The sequence below is a fragment of the Chinchilla lanigera genome, unplaced genomic scaffold, assembly GCF_000276665.1.
Source record: "Chinchilla lanigera isolate Chin_1 unplaced genomic scaffold, ChiLan1.0 scaffold00055, whole genome shotgun sequence".
In the NCBI taxonomy this organism is placed as follows: domain Eukaryota; kingdom Metazoa; phylum Chordata; class Mammalia; order Rodentia; family Chinchillidae; genus Chinchilla; species Chinchilla lanigera.
Genome location: NW_004955456.1, coordinates 4,035,923 through 4,053,833, shown reverse-complemented (window position 1 = coordinate 4,053,833; position 17,911 = coordinate 4,035,923). Strand labels below are relative to the sequence as shown.

Genomic DNA, 17,911 nt, shown 5'->3' with positions numbered 1-17,911 from the left:
CGTGATCCAATCACCTTCATTCTCCCGAGACTGTAGGGACCCTCTTTCTGGCTGGCAAGCCTGTGGGCCTGCACTGGGCCTGCCCTACCTTCTCTCAGAACATGGAAGCATCAACATGAGAAAGGCCCAGTTCTCCTCTGTGAGCTGGGTTCTGGGTAGGGCTTGGGGACTTCTGACTGGAAGCGGAAGTTCTGTCTTCTAAAACCCAGGGACCGGGGCTGGGGATTTAGCTCAGCGGCAAAGCGTCTGCCTGGCAAGCGCAAGGTCGTGAGTTCGGTTCCCGGTACCGGAGAAAAACCAAAAAAAAAAAAAAAACCAAAAAATAAAACCCAGGGACCTATTACAGCATGAGGGGCTTGGCTCAGGTCAGAGCAGCAGGGCACAAGGCTGGTGTCTGAGGGGCCCTCACCAGCCTGGCTTCATGGGAACCTGGGCAGCCTGAGCCTGATTCATGAGTGACAAGGGCCCTGAGTGGGCGGTTGTGAGGGCAGACCCAGGAGCTGGAGGTCAGGCCCTCATGGTGACCCTCAGTGAAGCATCCATTCTTGAGTTTTGGGCCGTGGACACATGTCCGGATGGTTCGATCAGGATTTCTAAATATTAAATGATGGTAAAGCTCACCATCAGATTTCTGATAAAGTTGCAAAACCTTTAAGACAATAGCAAACCAAGCAGGCGTGATGATGTGTACATGTAATCCCAGCACTGTGGGAGGCTGAGGCAGGAGGATCACAAGTTCACAGCCAGCCTGGGCAGCTCAGCAGCCTCGTGAGGTCCTGTCTCACAGTAAAAATTAGAAGGCTGGGGAGGTGGCTCAGCGGCACAGCGCCTGCCTGGCAAGGGTGAGGTCATGAGTTCGATTCCCAGTACCAAGAAAACAAATAGAAAAAACTGAGGGTGAGGATTAGTGCAAAGGTCCTGGGTTCAATCACCTACACCACAAAACTGAAAGACAGGGAGAGGGGGAGGAAGGAAGGAAAGAAGAAATGAAGAAAGAGAGCCGGTCAGTACACATGGGAGCCTTTGGGCTGCATTCTGTGCATGAGTAGCTGAAGTTTCAGCCCCCCACCAGCAGTGAGGGTGACTCAGCGACCCCACCCAGTTTGCCAGAGTACCAGGCTGCCTGGGGGCTCCTGCCTGGGTACTGCAGCCTCGGTAACAGGAAGCTGCATGGTTGCCAGGTGGCCCTCCCTGGGGCCTGGCCAACTCACATCTGCCTCCTGTCGACTTCAGGCCCAACCCATGGTGCTTTCTGCTCCCTCCCTGGAGCACAGCCAAGGCCAAGGGGACGGGCTGGGCTGTGCCTCTTCCCACGGATGCACCACGATAGTGACTTTCTGGGCCCTCGCTGCCTCTGTGCTGTCTGCTGGGGAGAGGGATGGGTGCCCTCTCCCCAGGACAACATGGCCTGGCCACAGTGGCTCAGGCCCGGAGCCCTCTGGTGGGCAGTAAGCAATGTCTCAGGCCCCTTGAGGGCTCTGCTTTGCAAACCCAGGATGGTGTCCTCATCGGGGTACCCTGCATATACATGCTGGAGATAGAGGTGCTAAAGTCTGCTCAGGGAAATAAATGGGAGCTGGAGGGAAATGGGAGCCACACACACACACACACACACACACACACACACACACACACACCCGCTAAGTCCCGGCTCACAGGCAGGTGGGCTGGAGCTGAGTACCACAGGAAGACGCCCAAACCCAGATTGAGCTTCTGCATGCCCAGTCCGTGAGCGGAGACCCTGTCCCTGTTCACCTTGCGCACACAGAGGGATCCAGGGCGTTGCCAGGGTTGCTTACCTCATGAGAGTGCCAGGCATGCTGCGGTGCACACAGCCGGGATTCCCCTGGCCCAGGAAAGCAGGAAGGGCAGCTCGACAACACCTCCCACCATTTCCCTGGTTAACCCTCTATTTACCGACTTACTACACCACTGGGGACTGAACCCGGAGCCTGTGCGCTGAGCTACATTCCCAGTCCTCTTCTTTAATTTTTATTTTTTATTTTGAGACGGTTCTCACTAAGTCACTAAGTTGTCCTGACTGGGCTCTATCTTGCGATCTTCCTGCTTCAGCTTCCCTGAGGGCTGGAATAACAGGCGTGTACCACCATGTCTGGCTTTATGTTCACTTGCAGTTTCTGCCTCTGACCCCTGGGCCTGCATACGCCGCTTGTGCCTTCCCCTGTTTCAGCCCAGATCCCAAAACACCCTATTTTTCCAGACAACAGTTCATCCACGCGGCACACTGCGTCGGTCTCTGTGACTTTTTGACTTGTCCAGACATGGAACTGAGCTTGATTCGAACAGCTCCAAAAAAGTAGAATTTGGGCTGATGCAGGAAAATCCAGAGACAGATCGGAACCTGGTGTGGAAAATCGTAGTAATCCTGGAAAGTGGTGGTCAGGAACCCTTGGTGGCATCAAAGCCACCAACATCTGCCAAGGGCAGCTTGCCTGGCTCCTCCAGGTCTCAGTTTCCTCATCTGTAAGCAGGGCTCACAGCATTAGTGGGGCCCTTTGGTCATTACAGGAAGACTCCAAAGATGCAGGCTTCATGTACTTCTAGCAAAAGCCATTTCAGGAACTCTGTCAGGGCCTCCGCCTCACGCCTGTCCCTCTCTCCACACTGCGAACCCTGGGAGGGTCCATGCCAGTGCGGGTGGTGACTGGCAGGGCTGTGGGAAAGGGGTGCCCTCATATAAGGGGAACCTGGTTATGAGTGGTTTATTCTTCCAAAGAAAGCTCTTGCAGAAGTCAGGTGCATAGAGGCCCAAGAGCAGAGCGAACCTCAGCGAGCTGACAGGGAAGCAGAGCCCCTGGCCCGGCTGAGAGCTGCAGTTACTAAGGGGTCCGACACCCCTGTGTCCCCACTGGGGAAACCCCCAGCCCACGTCCTTTTGTTAACCTTCCTAAGACAACTAAGTGTCTTCACGAAAGTCCTCAGGATAAAAATGCTGGGTTTTGTAGGAGCGGGATTGCGGAGGTTTGACCTGACCGTCGGGCTTGTGTTCCAGGTGTCCCCCTGCGAGAGGTGTCGCTGTGAGGCCAGCGGGGAGGTGCTGTGCACGGTGTCAGCGTGTCCCCAGACGGAGTGCGTGGACCCTGTGTACGAGCCCGACCAGTGCTGCCCCATCTGCAAAAACGGTATGTGCCATGTAGGCCGGTGGCAGCCGCTGCGCTGTGCCCCGCACGCTCCAGGCTCCACTCCTGGTGGACAGGGGTGTCCAGACAGAGGTGCCAGCTCGCCCACGCGCAGACACGTGTGCCTGCTGTTTGGTTAGGAGTTGCTCATACCAGGACTTTCCGTGTCTTCCTGGTGTCGGCTGGTGTTTTATGGATGCTGGGAATTTCTTTGGGGAGAAATTCAATTTCCACCTCCGAGGAGAGTCACTTGTTTTAATTTAACTTTGTTTGTTCTTGCGAAGCTGTTTCTGTCTAAGACAAATCAAACATGCTGCTTGAGATCATTTGCTTTTCATTACTAAGTGAATTAAAGTTGGGTCATAATTGAATATTTTTCATAAGCAAACGAGGCAGGAAGAGCTCCCCCCACGCTCTGCCCTTATTCCTAGGGAGAGCTGGTGGGAAATCAGAACCCACAGCTGCTTTAGGAAGACAGATGATGGGTGTCCTGACCCTCACTGGCCAAGGGGGAGTTTCTTCCTGTCCTGGAGGAGGAGATGCCCTGTCCCCAGGGTGCTGAGCGTTGTCCTGGGAGTCACCCTTCTGTGTGAGGTCTTGGATCTCGTTCTTAGCCAGAGCAGACCTGAGCATTGTGCTCAGGAAGGTGATTGGAGACGGAGGTGGAGGGGAGCTGCAAGAGGACAGAATCGGGAGTTGCAACCCCTGACCACGGGGATCCGAGCGTCCTCCTGGAGGGAGGGGCGGGGCTTCCTGGATGCTGCGTGTGGCACCCGCTGCGGGGACTGTGCATGGTAGCATCCCCGGGCTCGCTGGTGAGGTCCTCATCTGTGAGCTGGGCTGGGCTGGGGCTTGCCGGCTGTGTGATGTGGCTCTGTAAGTGGCGGGTGGACTCTTGTGGACGGTGACACAGGATGTTCACAGAGTCCCAGCTTGCTGAAATGTCATCAGAACAGGTCCGAGGTGCCTCTGAAGTGTCCCGCAGGGCGCCACACTCCACCCCACGACACTCCTGAGCTACGTGAGTGGAAGGGGAGACGGTGGTTTTGTTGAAGGAAAGTCTGTGAAGGCCAGCGCCGTATCAGAGGCAGGAATCATGGAAACCCGGTGCGTTCTGCCCTCTGGACGTCCGTGGACGGTGTCCAAGAGAAACATTATGGAATGGGATTCACGGCTGGGCAGCTCTGGGGATTTGAAAGAATCCACGAGGACAGGTGATATAGCTCAGTGGCACAAGTGCCTGCCCAGGAAGGGCAAGGTCCTTGAGTTCAATTCCTGGTACCGGGGAAAAAAAAAAAGAATCCAGGAGGTAAGAGCCCAGCAGATGAGGAGAAAGACACGCAGCCTGCAGTGTGTTCTTTTAAAACAAATTGTTAGGGTGCTCCTGTGAAGTTGAAAGCAAACCGTGCCGTTTATGGCGCTTGTGCGTGACGGAAGATAGGAACCGTAGTGAATGCTGGAGTCAAAAACATGGATTACTCTGACAGACACCTTGTCTTCAGTCCCCTCAGAGTCCTCCCCTCACTTTCCACACACTGACCCCATCAGTGCTGCCGCTCTCGGAAGCAGCTCTGGAGTCCTCTCCTCTGAGCGTCTTTGCCGCTGTGGCTGCCTCATTGCCCAGAGCCCATTCAGAATGTTTCCCTTTCCCGGTCATTTAGACTCTGGGGGACGGAAGTCACACAGTGCCAGATCCAGTGAATAAGGGGGGTGAGGACCCACTCATGCTTTGACGAGCCTGCCTTTCTGATGGATGGCAATTAACATTCGCATTCACCAGATTTTTGATCACATCTCTTTGGGACACTCAGGATAGGGAACTCCAGGGCTGCTTCAGAAAGTGTCAAGAAGGATGGAATGGGAGAGGCTGAGATTACAGGCACACCCCACTGGCCCTGGCTTCCCTCTCTCTTTTTAAGTTTATTAGCCCAGGTACTTTGTTACTGTAACAGAAAGCTGATGAGGCAAGTGCATAACGTTAACAGCCGGGGAATCTAGCTGAAAGCTGTGCAGGAGCTCTCTGTGTTGTTCCTGACATTTTACTATGAATTTAAAATTATTTGGAAATAAGGAGGTTTTAAAAAAACATAGGTATATAAAGAGGAAAAACAGGATAAATACATTGAAATCAAAGGCAAGTACTTTGAGAAAGTTTTATGTGCTTTTCACTGCAGTGCTTTTAAAAAATTTAAACATTCAATGTATATTTTAGTCCCAACTTGTAAGTCAGAAGCAATGAGATGGGGGCAGACAGGGAGGGAGCAGTCTCTAGGCTGGGCTTGGCCTCTGTCGGATCGGGGAGTGACTCACATGGGTGCAGGTCCCCTACGGGGAGACGCACACCAGCCCAGCCTGACACTGCACCAAATCCGTGTAGCAAGTGGCTTCAGTGCTGGTGGCTGAAATACGAGGGGCCTCTTCAGTATCTGAGACATTTCACGTCTCTCTTGGTAAATGACTAGAAGCCAGGTTTTGGTGTCAGAGAGCCACGGAACCCCAGCGTGGGTGGTCAGAATGGACAACAAGTCAGAAATTCCATCCTAGAGCCTCTTTTATCTGTCTTTTCCATTAGAAGACTTCCAGACCAGTGGAAAAGGTGCAGTAATTCTGCAGTGACACACCCTGCCCTGTGTCCCCTGCTTTTCACAGTCCACTTCCCCCTTTCTTTCCCCGTCTCTGTTGCCCCTGGCAGCCCAGCTCTGCACAGCATAACCCAGCAGGGCCAGGCGAGGGTTCAGTCATTCTGTCCTGGGACCCGCACAGAAAACCTCCTGCTTATCCCACCTGCAGCACCACAAAGCCCATGGAGAAGAGATCAGTGTTCCTTTTGCAGTTCTTTCTGCCTTTATTATGTATCCCAGCAAAGGTGTGAAGTTAAAGAAATTTAAATTAATTCTCTTGTCACATGCGGATATGTTACAATGTATAAATATGTCCAGTAATTTATGTTTGCTTTCCATATCTTGGTCATTTAAGCTACACTTTCCTTTCTCCAGTAAGCCAAGCCAGGTTCAAAGCAAAAGCTGCATCACTAAGGTCTATTCCGAGAAACAGCGAGTTTTATCGTTGAACTGGTGGGTTTGGAAGACAGGAATTGTTGGTTAACTTACGTGTTCAGCTTCACCTCTGTCCTTGCAGTGGCAGGAGAGATGAAAGTGAGGCGTGATTTTTCTGGTTGCACGTTAGACTTTATTTTTGCTGTTGTTGTCGGTCCATGTTTGCTGTACACAATGCTGATGTTCCTTGTGTGGAGTTGGCGCGTGTACATAACACACCTTAATTCCTTTTGTGTCCCCTTTCCCTCTTCCCCTTCCCTCCATCCTTCCCCTCTGGGTAAGATCTCCCTCTCTGCTTCCTATTACCTATCTCTTATTTTGATCTTATTTGTACTTTGGGTTTCTTAAACCATGGAATATTGAAGCTCTGCATCTGACTTATTTCACTTGACATAGTTTCACGGTGCATCCACTTTCCTACAGATGACTCTAGTTTTTGTTTCTGTATGTGCAGTGGTGCTCCGCTGTGTGTGAACAGCACACTGTCTTTATCTGTTTATCCTGGATGGATGCAGAGGACACTTACAAGGGTTAGCTATTTGGAATTGTGCAGCTGTAAGCATGGACATGTGTGGGTCATTGTGGTAGGGTGTCTTTAAATTTTTTGAGAAGATACTTAGGATGAACATGGTTTTCTCAACTAGATTTGCGTTACAGAAGGTTTTGAATTACGAGATTTGAGCTGATTGTATCAAAGTGTTAACAATTTCTTACTGTCGAGACTACAACTAAACGTAAATTGAAATGTGGCTGATCTCGTGCTTAGGAGGTTTTGTTTCATGCAGAAGGGAGACCTTGGCTTCAAGCTGTCTCCAGTTTCAGGATATTCTGACCTTGACAGGACATAGTGGGCAAGGCATTCTGAGCAAAGAGGTAGGCTGGAAGAATGGAAACCATTGCTATCGAAGTAAATGTGGTATGATAATTGAAGTTAATAAATAATTTTCAGTACTCCTGCCTCGCCGTGCACAAAAAATGATGTTTTTGTAAGAAAAGATTTTGTCTGATGTATCACAGATTAGAGGACATCAAAAATAGATGTTTTATGGGAAATTAAATGCTTGGGTGGACTGCGCTGGGATGAAATATGAAGGTTTTAGCTCTTGATCTTAGCAGCCCTGCCTCCTCTTCTTGGACCAGCGTGTCACGACCTGTAGCGTTAAATAGCGCTTTCTCCACAGAAGGGAAATTACAGTTCGCTCGCAGGCTGCCAGAACCACTGGCATCAAAGGAGTGCAAGTTTGAAACCCAGAATGTCTTGAATATAAATAAATGATCACACATCAAATACAGTTTAAAATATTCACTTTGTTGACTCGTGTAGATCCATCTCCTAAGGTTTTTCTTTTGATAAAAATGGATGTTTTATGGCACTGTTTTCTCTCTCTTTTTCTCCCACAATGATACAAACAGTGAGTGTTGTATTGACTTTCAAGGGTCTGGGTTTTTCTGCGGTGCTGGATGCACGTTAGAAGTTCACAGCTCCCTTTGCGTTCAAGGCCCTTGGCCTCAGGCGTGCTTTTTGCCGATAACTAAGCATGAGACTTCTGTTAGGGAGAAGATCTCCCTTCTGTGTGTGCCGTCACTGACTTTAGGGACACAGAGGAGAACTGATAAGAAGACATCACCGTTGCAATACAAGAGCCTGTCAGAATTAGCTCTGCTTCTGCAGGGTGGAGTATTCCCCTACAGGGGAGTAAGATGTCTCCAAAAGCACAAAGACATCATAAAACTTGTATATTTCCCTGACGTCTCACTGCTACTGACAGTATCGTTTTCATAATAAAATAAACGTAGTCTTTTGTGGAGGAAAACGAAAAACACTTACGGAATTTTAAAGAGAAACAGGGAGATTTCAGACGATTAGATATACTCGGATGGAAAACCTGTGAAAAGCACTGAGAATTAGGCGGAGTTTTGTTAGCTGGTTTCCCTGGGTGCTTCAGCGTGGGGTGAGATCACAGTTAAAATTTATGAAGTGGGTTGGACGAGACTGAATGGTGCGTGAGGCTGTTGCACATCAAGAAGCTGCCACAAAGGAGAGCCTACTGCAGCAGAGCCTTTCACGCTGAATCCTTCCAAAACTCCCCAAGAAGTAAAGCCACTCCTATGGGAAGAGTCTGTCACTAGTTACAGATTATACAGTTATGTCTGTTTCCCCATGTCGGGATGCATACTTAACTTCAGCAAGTTTTTAAGGCAAGGGTAGTGTTTAAAAGTTAGCTATATTATTATGTGCTATCAACAAATAGGAAGGAATGAAACGCCACAGTCTCAAATGACATCATAGAAGGAAATCTGAATAAACTATGTTAGATTTCCATAAAGAAAAATCTTAAAGCTGCATGGAGAGACGTGCTAGAAGATCTAGGTAAACAGAGGGAGACAGCACACTTATGTCTGGAAGACTCGGTAACACAACCAAGTCAAGCTGCTCCCAGTTAATCTTCTGATTCAGCACAGCTCCAGTGAAAACCCAAAGTATATATAATTTTAAAAAGAACAAGAAAAAGATTATAGGAAACAGGGAGGTGGCCTTTTGCGATAGAAAGAGGATCTAGGGATGGAAGAAGCAGAGAGGAAGGGGAACGCACCTCAGACTGTGATGCGCTGTGTGCCGAACTAAATCCCCACAGTGAATGTGTGCACTATGTACCTCAAACACACACTAATAAAAAACAAAAAGTCTCCTGACTTTTTGGGGAAAATTACCAGATTGTTTCTAAAATCAAGGGCATAACAACACTCACAAAGAAGCGGGTCACATACCCAGGGACAACAAAGATAGGAATAGTCCCTGAGAAGATGTCAGGAAGTATTCAGTGTCATAATCATGGACACGCAGTGGTGGGGCCCCAGAGATGAGCAGACTGACAATTGCATCAGAATAGAGTCAGATAAGGCCTGTGCGCGTGAGATCGCTGGCGGATGGCTGAGCTGAGGCTGCAATAGGGTGGGTGTAGGCAGGGTTGGTCCGATAAGGGGTGCTCGACCAGTTACAAAACAGACAAAGATAAAATGTATTCACACTCTTTCCTCATACTCCACAGAAAAATCAATTTCCAGTAGGTTTTAGGTTTAAATATGAAGGTTAAAGCAGTCATGATTTTAGAGAAAATACAGGAAAATACATTCATGGCATTGAATGAGGATTAATGTAAAAGGACAGCAAAAACCCTAATCATAAAGAAGAATTATTACATGGGCTTCATTAAAATTAAGAATCTTTGTTCATCCAGCAGTTTTACTAAGCAGGTATAATGTAGCTAGAATAACTGGAGAAAATATATGCAATAAACCTATCCGATGAAAGTCTGAACAATTCCTGCACATCAACTTCAATAAGAAATAAACAAGAGAAAGGAAAATGTAGTGGAGATGCTCATCTCTCTACGCCAGGACTCTTTTCCCAGTTTCTCCTCTCAGGGAGATGGGTTTTCTCAGTGAATTTTGGACTTGCACTGTTCCCCATCACGTTGCATGCCCACTACAGGGCCTGAACTTGTGCAGATATAAAAGAAAGAAAAGTTGGAAAAAGTTTCCTCATCTATAGCAAATAAATTAGTGTTAACCAGAAGCAGATCGTTATGAGTTAACATTCATCTTGCGATTCTTAGAGAAGTGACTAAGAAGAGCAGTAAAAGAATTAAATACAGCATAGTAAGCAAATAAGTTTCAAAATGATGTTCAAAGAGGAACAAACAAAAAGCAGTAAAGTGAGAGAAAACAAATAAAAGGTTTATGTGCTTCATTATAAAGATCCAAATATATGAAGTAATAATTGATAGAATTCAAAGGAGAAATATAAACAGTTATAGTTGGAAATTTCAACCAACCATCAGTTTATTCATAGAAAACCTGGACAGAGGATTGGATGGTTATCAATGGTTTGAACAGCAAAGGTGGCTTCACTGACCATGGTCATGTGGGTGTGGAGCCTACTGCCTGGCATGGAAGAACACTCATGTATGTCAAGTCTAGGTACGTGATCGGTCTTGCTAACCATCACAATTCTCAGGGAATTTAAAGAGCTTTAATAGCACAATGTGCCTTTTGAACACAACAGAATAAATGAAAAATTAACACCTGAAGGAAATCTAGGAAATCTGAAAGTGTTTCAAAATTAACCTACTTTAAATAAGCCATTGGTCAGTGAAGAAATCACAGAGATTTTAGAAAATATTTTGAACTGATAGAAAATGAAAACAGACCATAACATAGTTGATGAGATGCTGATAAAGTATCCTTTAGAAGGAAACTAACCCTTGACCAATGTAACTTTTACCTTAAGGAGAAGGGCAGATTATATGAAATGCAAATAAAAGAAAGAACATGATAAAAGCCCAAGCAGCAATCATCATGTAGAAAATGGAAAAGCACAGGAAAAATCCATTACAACCAAGTTAAATTAGTTATTTGAAAGTTCTTTGGGAATATTAAAATTGAAAAACTGGCCAAAGAATGGTCAAAGATGACAAGACAGGAATGAAAAAGAAGGCAGCACTAGTGATCCTACAAAAGTGAAAATGATTATAAGAAATATTATGAACTACTTTTTGTCAACAAATGAAAAAGTTGGAAGAAATGGGTAAAATTTGAAGAAAACAGAAATAAAAATTCAAGTGAATATTTGAATTCACTTCCATAAATACAAGCCCAGGTCTACCTGCCTTTTCTAGTGAATTCTACAAATGTTCACAGAAGAAATAAGATGAGTTCTCATTTCTATTATAACCCTGATACCAAAGCCCAAAAGGGATTACATTCACAGAATAAAACTGCAGATAAATTCCCCCTTGTGATGACAGATGCAAAACTCTTCCACAAAATATTAGCAAATCTGAATACAGCACATTAAAAAAGAACTAAGCCTTATAGTAATTGGGATTTATTCCAGGAATGAAAGTTGGGAAAATCAATTAAAATGAAATACATTGTATGAATAAAATAAAGGTAACAAACACCCCATAGGATCTCAGTTGACACAGAGAATGTATTTGACAGATTCCAACACTTACTCGTGATTAAATTTCTCAGTAAATTAAGCGTGAGCAGGAAGTTTCTCAGTCTGATAAAGGGTAACTGGCAAATTCTCAGGTAACAGTTAAGATTGATGGCCCCACACTACTCCTAAGATCAGAAATAAGACAAAGGTATCCATTTTTCTTTCTCTTCCATCCTTCAGTTTGGGATGTTGGGAAGAGAGAGAGCAAATTAGAAACAAAAACAGCATTAATTAGGAAATGTCATGAACTAGTATGTGAAAATAAGGAACACACACACAGACACACACACACACACACACACACACACACACCCCTCAATTAGGAATAATAAAGAATGGTACAAGGTGGATATACCCAAAAATTCAGTTTTTCTGGCAGATAATGGATAACATAAATGAATTTCAGAAAATAATTTCGTTTGGAGTAGCACCCCAAAGAGTAAAATACTTAAGGAATAAATTTTGTAACAGAGTTGTTAGATTTGTGCACTACAAGCTACAAAGTAATACTGAAAAAAGTAAAGGTTGTATGAACAATAGAGACAAGTGTGAAGAAGACTCGATAGGACCAACATGGAAATTCTTCCCCAGTCAAGCAGGAAGTCCAGTGTAGCACTGCCACAATTCATGTTTCGGAGGAGTTGCGAGCTTGTCCTAAAATTCATGAGGAACCTTAAAGGACAGACAAAGCAATTTTGAAAAAGAACAGAGTTGGAGCATTTCTACCATTAAATTTCATAATAGTTAAAGATAATAGAAATATATCATATATATATATATATATATATATATATATAGAGAGAGAGAGAGAGAGAGAGAGAGAGAGAGAGAATTGAAATCCAGAAATAAACAGTATGTAAATTCTTAATGTCTGTGTTTCCAACTAGGACACTTTAATGGGGGGATGGTCTTTTTAATAAATGGTATGGGACAATTAGATAATCACATAAAAATGACTTAAGATCCTTAATTCATGCCGTCTATAAGTGCTAACGGTGAATGAGCCATAGACATAAATATGAGCTTCAATTGTATACAGTGGGATAGGGGAATATTTTTATAATTTTATGTTGGGTCGAATTCTTAGACTCAGCACCAAATCACAATCCATAAAAGAAAAATTTGAACATCTTGAAAATTAAATTCTGTTGCATTTCAAGATATACTACTAAAAAAACCAAATGGAAATTGTGAAAAATATTTTCAAAGTATCTGATAAAAGAGCTGTATCCAATGTATATAAAGAACTCACATAACTTGAAAATTAAACAACAATAAAAATCGGACAAAGGGTTTGCATACACACTTTAGCAAAGAAGACAGACAAATGGGTAATAAACAAACAAGATGATGTTCAACCTCACTAGTTAATTGGTAAATAAAAATCAAAGGCACAGTGAAGTTGCAGCATATCCCTTCACAATAATTATAATAAAAAGGCAGACAAAACCAGTGTTGGAAAACAGAATACTCACTCATTGTTGGTGGAAATGTTAAGTGATACACGCACTTTGGAAAACAATTTGATATTTTCTTAGAAAGTTAGAAACCTACCGTACTTCCCAACAATTCTATCCTAAGATTCTGTCCCAGCAAATTGAGGCCATATATTCACATAGAGATGCATATGTAAACATTCCTAGCAGGGTTGTTCATAATGATCAAAGGATGGAAAGAAGCTGGGTGTTTGTCAGTTGGTGAATGGATATGTGTAATACAGTATATCCATGCAGAGGAATACTATTTGGTAACTAAGAAAAGAACTTTCTATCCTGCTTCAATGTGGATGAACTAAATAAAACATTTTTCTAAATGAAAGCAGCTACTTTCAAAAAAGCACATATTTCATGCTTCTGTTTATTGGGAATATCATGAAAAGGCAAATTTATATAAAAGCGCGTCAACAGGTTGTGCCCAAGGGCTGTGATCCGAATGAGAATTAACTGCAAGTGTGGGTGAGGGAATTTATTGAGAGTGCACGGTTTACTACGTTGTTATGATGGCTGCAGAGTTAAATAAATTCACTAGACTTTATCAAACTTTATGCTTAGAATGGATGACTTTATGTAAGGTATAATTGAGCAATAGGACTAAAAATCTTGACAGCTTCTTAGAGAGATAGACAGGTGAAATTTCTGTAATTTCCTTTGAATCACTTAAGCGGCTAACCCTTCATCTTTCTTCAGAGACAGCCCCCTCGATTGCAGGCCTGATGCCCTTCATAACTTTATGAAATCTTCCTTCTTAAGCCGGCTGAACCCACGACCCTTTAAGTATGTTTTTCACTTGTGTTAAAATAAATTGAAGCGAGTTTATGTGAGCCGAGCCGGATTCATGAACTGGGTAACACTCAGAGCCAGAGGGGTTCAGCGTTCCACCCAACAGTGGGGACAGTGAATTTTTATGGATTGAACCTGCTGCCCAGGTAGAGAAATCCTAACTGGCTCTGCTTGCTTTGTTCTTTTGAGCATATGCAATGTGGTACCTGCCTGACTTGGGCGTGGTCTGATCAATTTATTGCCAGCAGTTGGCTGATGTTCAGCAGTTTCTGATTGGCTGAAATCCAGCTGTTTGATACAAGACATCCTCCTAAATCAGGGCTTGGTTTATTAGGTAGGAACTCAGAGGAAGAAAACAGCGTCAGGCCCAGTGTCTCTTGCTCATTCATTTGAACACCTGTAAGAGACAAGAACTGTAAAGAACACACAGGCGCCCAGCAGAAGCCAAGGGTGTTCCTAGATTTTCTGTACTCCTTGCATAGCATGGACACACAGCTTTCCAGCTCAGCCTCTCTGGTTACTCTTGCCTGGCAGGGCTGGGCTCTTCCTCTTTTTGAGTTGGTGTCGCTGGCCATGGTGCTGAACACGTCACGGGGTGAGAGTGAAGTGCTGCCTTCTGGGCTTCACGTCCACCTGCTGCCCACACCAGGCCTCCCGGGGCCTGTGTGCATTTGTGTCCTGGAAGCCTTGTCTGCATAGGGCCCCTGGGGGTCTTCGTCCAGAAGGACCACTTTCCACATACCGCCTACTCTGCCTTAGTATGTCCTCCTGGCCAGATTTAATGAGAGCAGGACATAGTCTATCTGTAAGATCGCATATGTGGAATGAGATTGCTTGGAGTCTCTGGTGCTTTCCAGATGCATTCATTATTTCAGGTTTGATCTTCTTCTAGGAGTTTTAAGAGTTTATAGAAATGTATAATGTATTGTATTTTCCAGTTTGGAAATACCAAGGCAGTGACTGTTGCATGGCATATTAGGTCAGAAAACAGTGTTCTCTGTCCCTCTGTAAGCTCGTCTTTAAAGATGAGCATAATGCCCATGAGAGTGACACGTGCATGTTATCCCGGTACTCTGGGAGACTGAGGCTGGAGGATCACAAGTTCAGACACAGTCTGTGCAACTAATGGCTCAGCAAGACCCTACCTCAAATTTTTTTAAAAAGGGACTGGGATATTACATAAAGCAGGGACCTCAGTGTAAGGGCCCTGAGTTCAGTCCCCAATTCTGACCAAAGAAAGGTGGCCATAAAATGTGACTATCAGCTATCTAGTGGCCAAAGTAAAAGAGGACTATAATCAATAATAGTAAATATTAGCTACAAAAGGAAACACACAGTCACGCTCTTCTAAGCATTGAGGCCTGGAAGGAGGGACTTTGTAGTGAGCAGATTCCCCCCAAGTAAATAGGAAAATACTTTTTAAATGTTTAAAATGTTGCTTCCACTTCTTTGGTTAGCATTACCCAGCATAAACCAAGAACTGAGCTCCAAATCACTAATTTCTCCCACTGACGTTTCGAGCTCCTTGCAGTTCACCTTTGTGGACACAGCAATGGGCATGGCGTGGCGTCCTCCTCACAAAACCTGCGAGCCTCAGTTTTTTTTCGTTCTTGTTTGGCTGTGGTTCTGTATCCTCGCGCTGCTGCCCACCACTTCCTTACCCGGTGCTCATTCTGGACTCACCACTGCCTGCTCAGGTCCAGAGCAATTTCAAACGGCCCTTACATTTGCAAACAAAGGTGCAGAACTTAAAATAAGTTAGAGGCAGACTGCCCCAAAGAGTGCCTCCCAATTTCTTACCATGCAGTACTTTTCTGAGTTAGCTGCACTCTGCCCTCCCATCAGATCTGTGATGGAATTTCATTCTGTTTCTGGTCTCCTGTAGGCTTCCTGTTTCCATTTTACATGAAGCCCTTTAACCTGGCTGACTGAGGAGCAGCTGGAGTCCCTGCTGAGCTTCACACGCTTACGAGTCTCTCATGACTGACAGGCGCCCGAATGTCCTTGCTTCCCCTCTGTCCCCAAAGGGCCTGCTCCTTAGAAGAGTCTCTGCCAGTGATCCCACTGTACCCCACCTGCAGGGTATGAGGAAACCTTGTGTTTAAGCATTCCCTTCTGTTCAGCGTTGGGTTCTGCTTTGACATTTTTGGACATGCAGGTGCACATTTTTATTGTACTTTTAAAGTGAAGCACTGGGGTACTTACTGTTTGTTTCTCTGAAGACAGGAAGATGAACCAAGTTAGGGTGCCCTTCCTCGATGAGCTCATAGTCTGAAAGGGAGGTTGCCTTGTAAATAGTTTGGGTCTGGTGTTCTCTTTGAATTATGATGACAGCAGAGAGGAAGGCTGGAAAGCGTGACCCTGCGGCGGCATCACTGAGTATGTGGCCTTGATTTGTTTTTGAATTAATTCACTAGGATGAATTCCCAAGAGTGAGATGATTAGGTCATGGGACTGAAACATTTTTATGACTCTGATAATATTGCCCAGTTGTCTTACAAAATGCTGTGCACACCTATAAAGACTTTTTTTATTATAACCCTTGCTCACCTCTTATTAATTGAGTTTACAGAAAATGATGCCTCGTTATTTCAGTATTAAGCACCGGAACTTTAAAAATATCTTGGATGGCATTTTTTTCATCCATTGAGTATACTTTTCTACCGTTTTAAGAAAATAACCTTGAACATCACATAAATAGATCTTGGTGACCGAGGCCCAATATTATGGGTTACATTTTAAATGGTCCACAAAGGCCTGCTGGTGGGCTTTGGGGAAGCAATCAGATCGTGGGGCAGAACCCTTATCAGTGGGGTAAACCGTGGGCGAGTCCCTAGCTAAATGGCTCCTGGAAGGAGGGAGTCTGAGGGGCTGGGTCCTGGAGTTTGACTGGGGAACTGAATCTTGTCCCCAAGCCTTCCTCTCTGGCGTTCTCCCTCTCTGCTTTCCAGCCCTGGGCCGTCTCAGGTGGGCAGCTTCCTTCTGCCACCTCCTCCCCCATAACTGTGCCCCTCCACCTAAGCCCAGCAAGGACGGGGCGAGACAGCTACAGACCAGAAGCTCTGAAACCGTGAGCCGGAATAAATCTTCCATCCTTTATGTTGGTAATCTCGGGGATTTTGCCACAGAGATAGAAACCTAACAAAGTCACTGATGTGAAGCCCAGTTGTCACTGCGCTGTGATTCAGTGAGGTCTTCAGAGTAAGACTTTAGGGGAGAAACTTGATTTCTCTGTGTATCCCTGTTGTCCTTGAAAAATAGAGCTGCTAAGCAGAGTTACATCAGTGGATGCTTAGCTCCAATTAAACAGCACAGTGGGTTTTGAAGTTCTGCATTAATTCATTCAGTGGGTATTAACTGACTCTTTGCCTTGGAAAATAAATGGCACATAGCAGGACTTCCAGAAAAACAGAAGAGGCTAGAGAAACTGCAGCGGGTTCAGCAGTGCACAGCAAGGATGCTGTGGCCCAGTATTATGGGTTACATTTAATGGCTGCAGAAGGTGAGAAGAAGAGGAAGACAGAGAGGATCCTGGAGCCTAGCAAGCCAAGGGATAAACGGTGCTGTGACCTGGGAGGTGGACAAGGGGTCAGGAAGTGTGAGGCAGGGCATGAGGAGTGCCATTGACCTACAGAGTATTGAGGAGCTTAGATTTAATTTAAGGCAACACAAAGCCAGAGAAGGAATTTTAGAATGGAAATGGTACAGAATATTTGAGCTGTCAAAGTCATGCTTGCTGGGGAATTCAGAACAGAGGCTGCCGCGGTGTCCTGGGAAGGAGAATCGTGGCTGAACTTGGATGTAGGCGGGAGACTCACGACAGCAGGTGCAGGATGGAGAATCTTCAGAGGTCTTCTGACTCAGTGGCTCATGCTGTAAGGTGCGTGGAGGTCAAGGACTTAAGGTGGGGGTCTGTTTCGCATCAGAGCAGAACCAGAGGTCGAGGTGCAGGTCCTTGAGAGAGGAGGGGTGGGAGGAAGAGCAGGGGTGGGGCTGACGGAAGACAAAGGCTTAGAGGTCTTCTCTGCTCAGCTCTGAGCAGTCAGATTAGACTGCGCTCCTTCAACAGTGTGAACATCAGCACTGGCTTTGGACCTGGACAGACGCAACGCGACCCCGAGTCTCTGCGCCTCATTGAAATGACCGATCTCCTGCACAGCTGGGATCATGTTCCCTGCATCCCTCGCAGGCTAGTTCCGAAGACTAAAGAAGTCAAGTCCCTAGGCTAAATCCAGAGACTGGAGATTGCTTCCTTCCAGCCTCGGTCCCCAGGAGCAACACAGACAATCAGGCTGCTTAAAAGTAACACCCAACTTAAGACCAGTCTGGGCAATGTAGTCAGACTCTGTGTCAATAAATTAAAAAAAAAAAGTAACGCCTATGGACAAATTTCCTTTCAGTCGTCCCTAAAATTTGTTCCACAAACACCAT

The 17,911-nt window shown here is 45.4% G+C and overlaps 1 protein-coding gene across 1 annotated transcript in view; it reads left to right on the top strand.

The window, feature by feature from the left end:
- Positions 1 to 17,911, top strand: part of Vwc2 (von Willebrand factor C domain containing 2) — a gene marked incomplete at its 5' end in the record, with an annotated part of 125,738 nt that overhangs the window by 21,789 nt on the left and 86,038 nt on the right. The window contains one exon of the mRNA XM_013520509.1: positions 3,014 to 3,143. Coding sequence (XP_013375963.1) covers positions 3,014 to 3,143 — 130 coding nt within the window. The remainder of the gene's footprint in view (positions 1 to 3,013; positions 3,144 to 17,911) is intronic.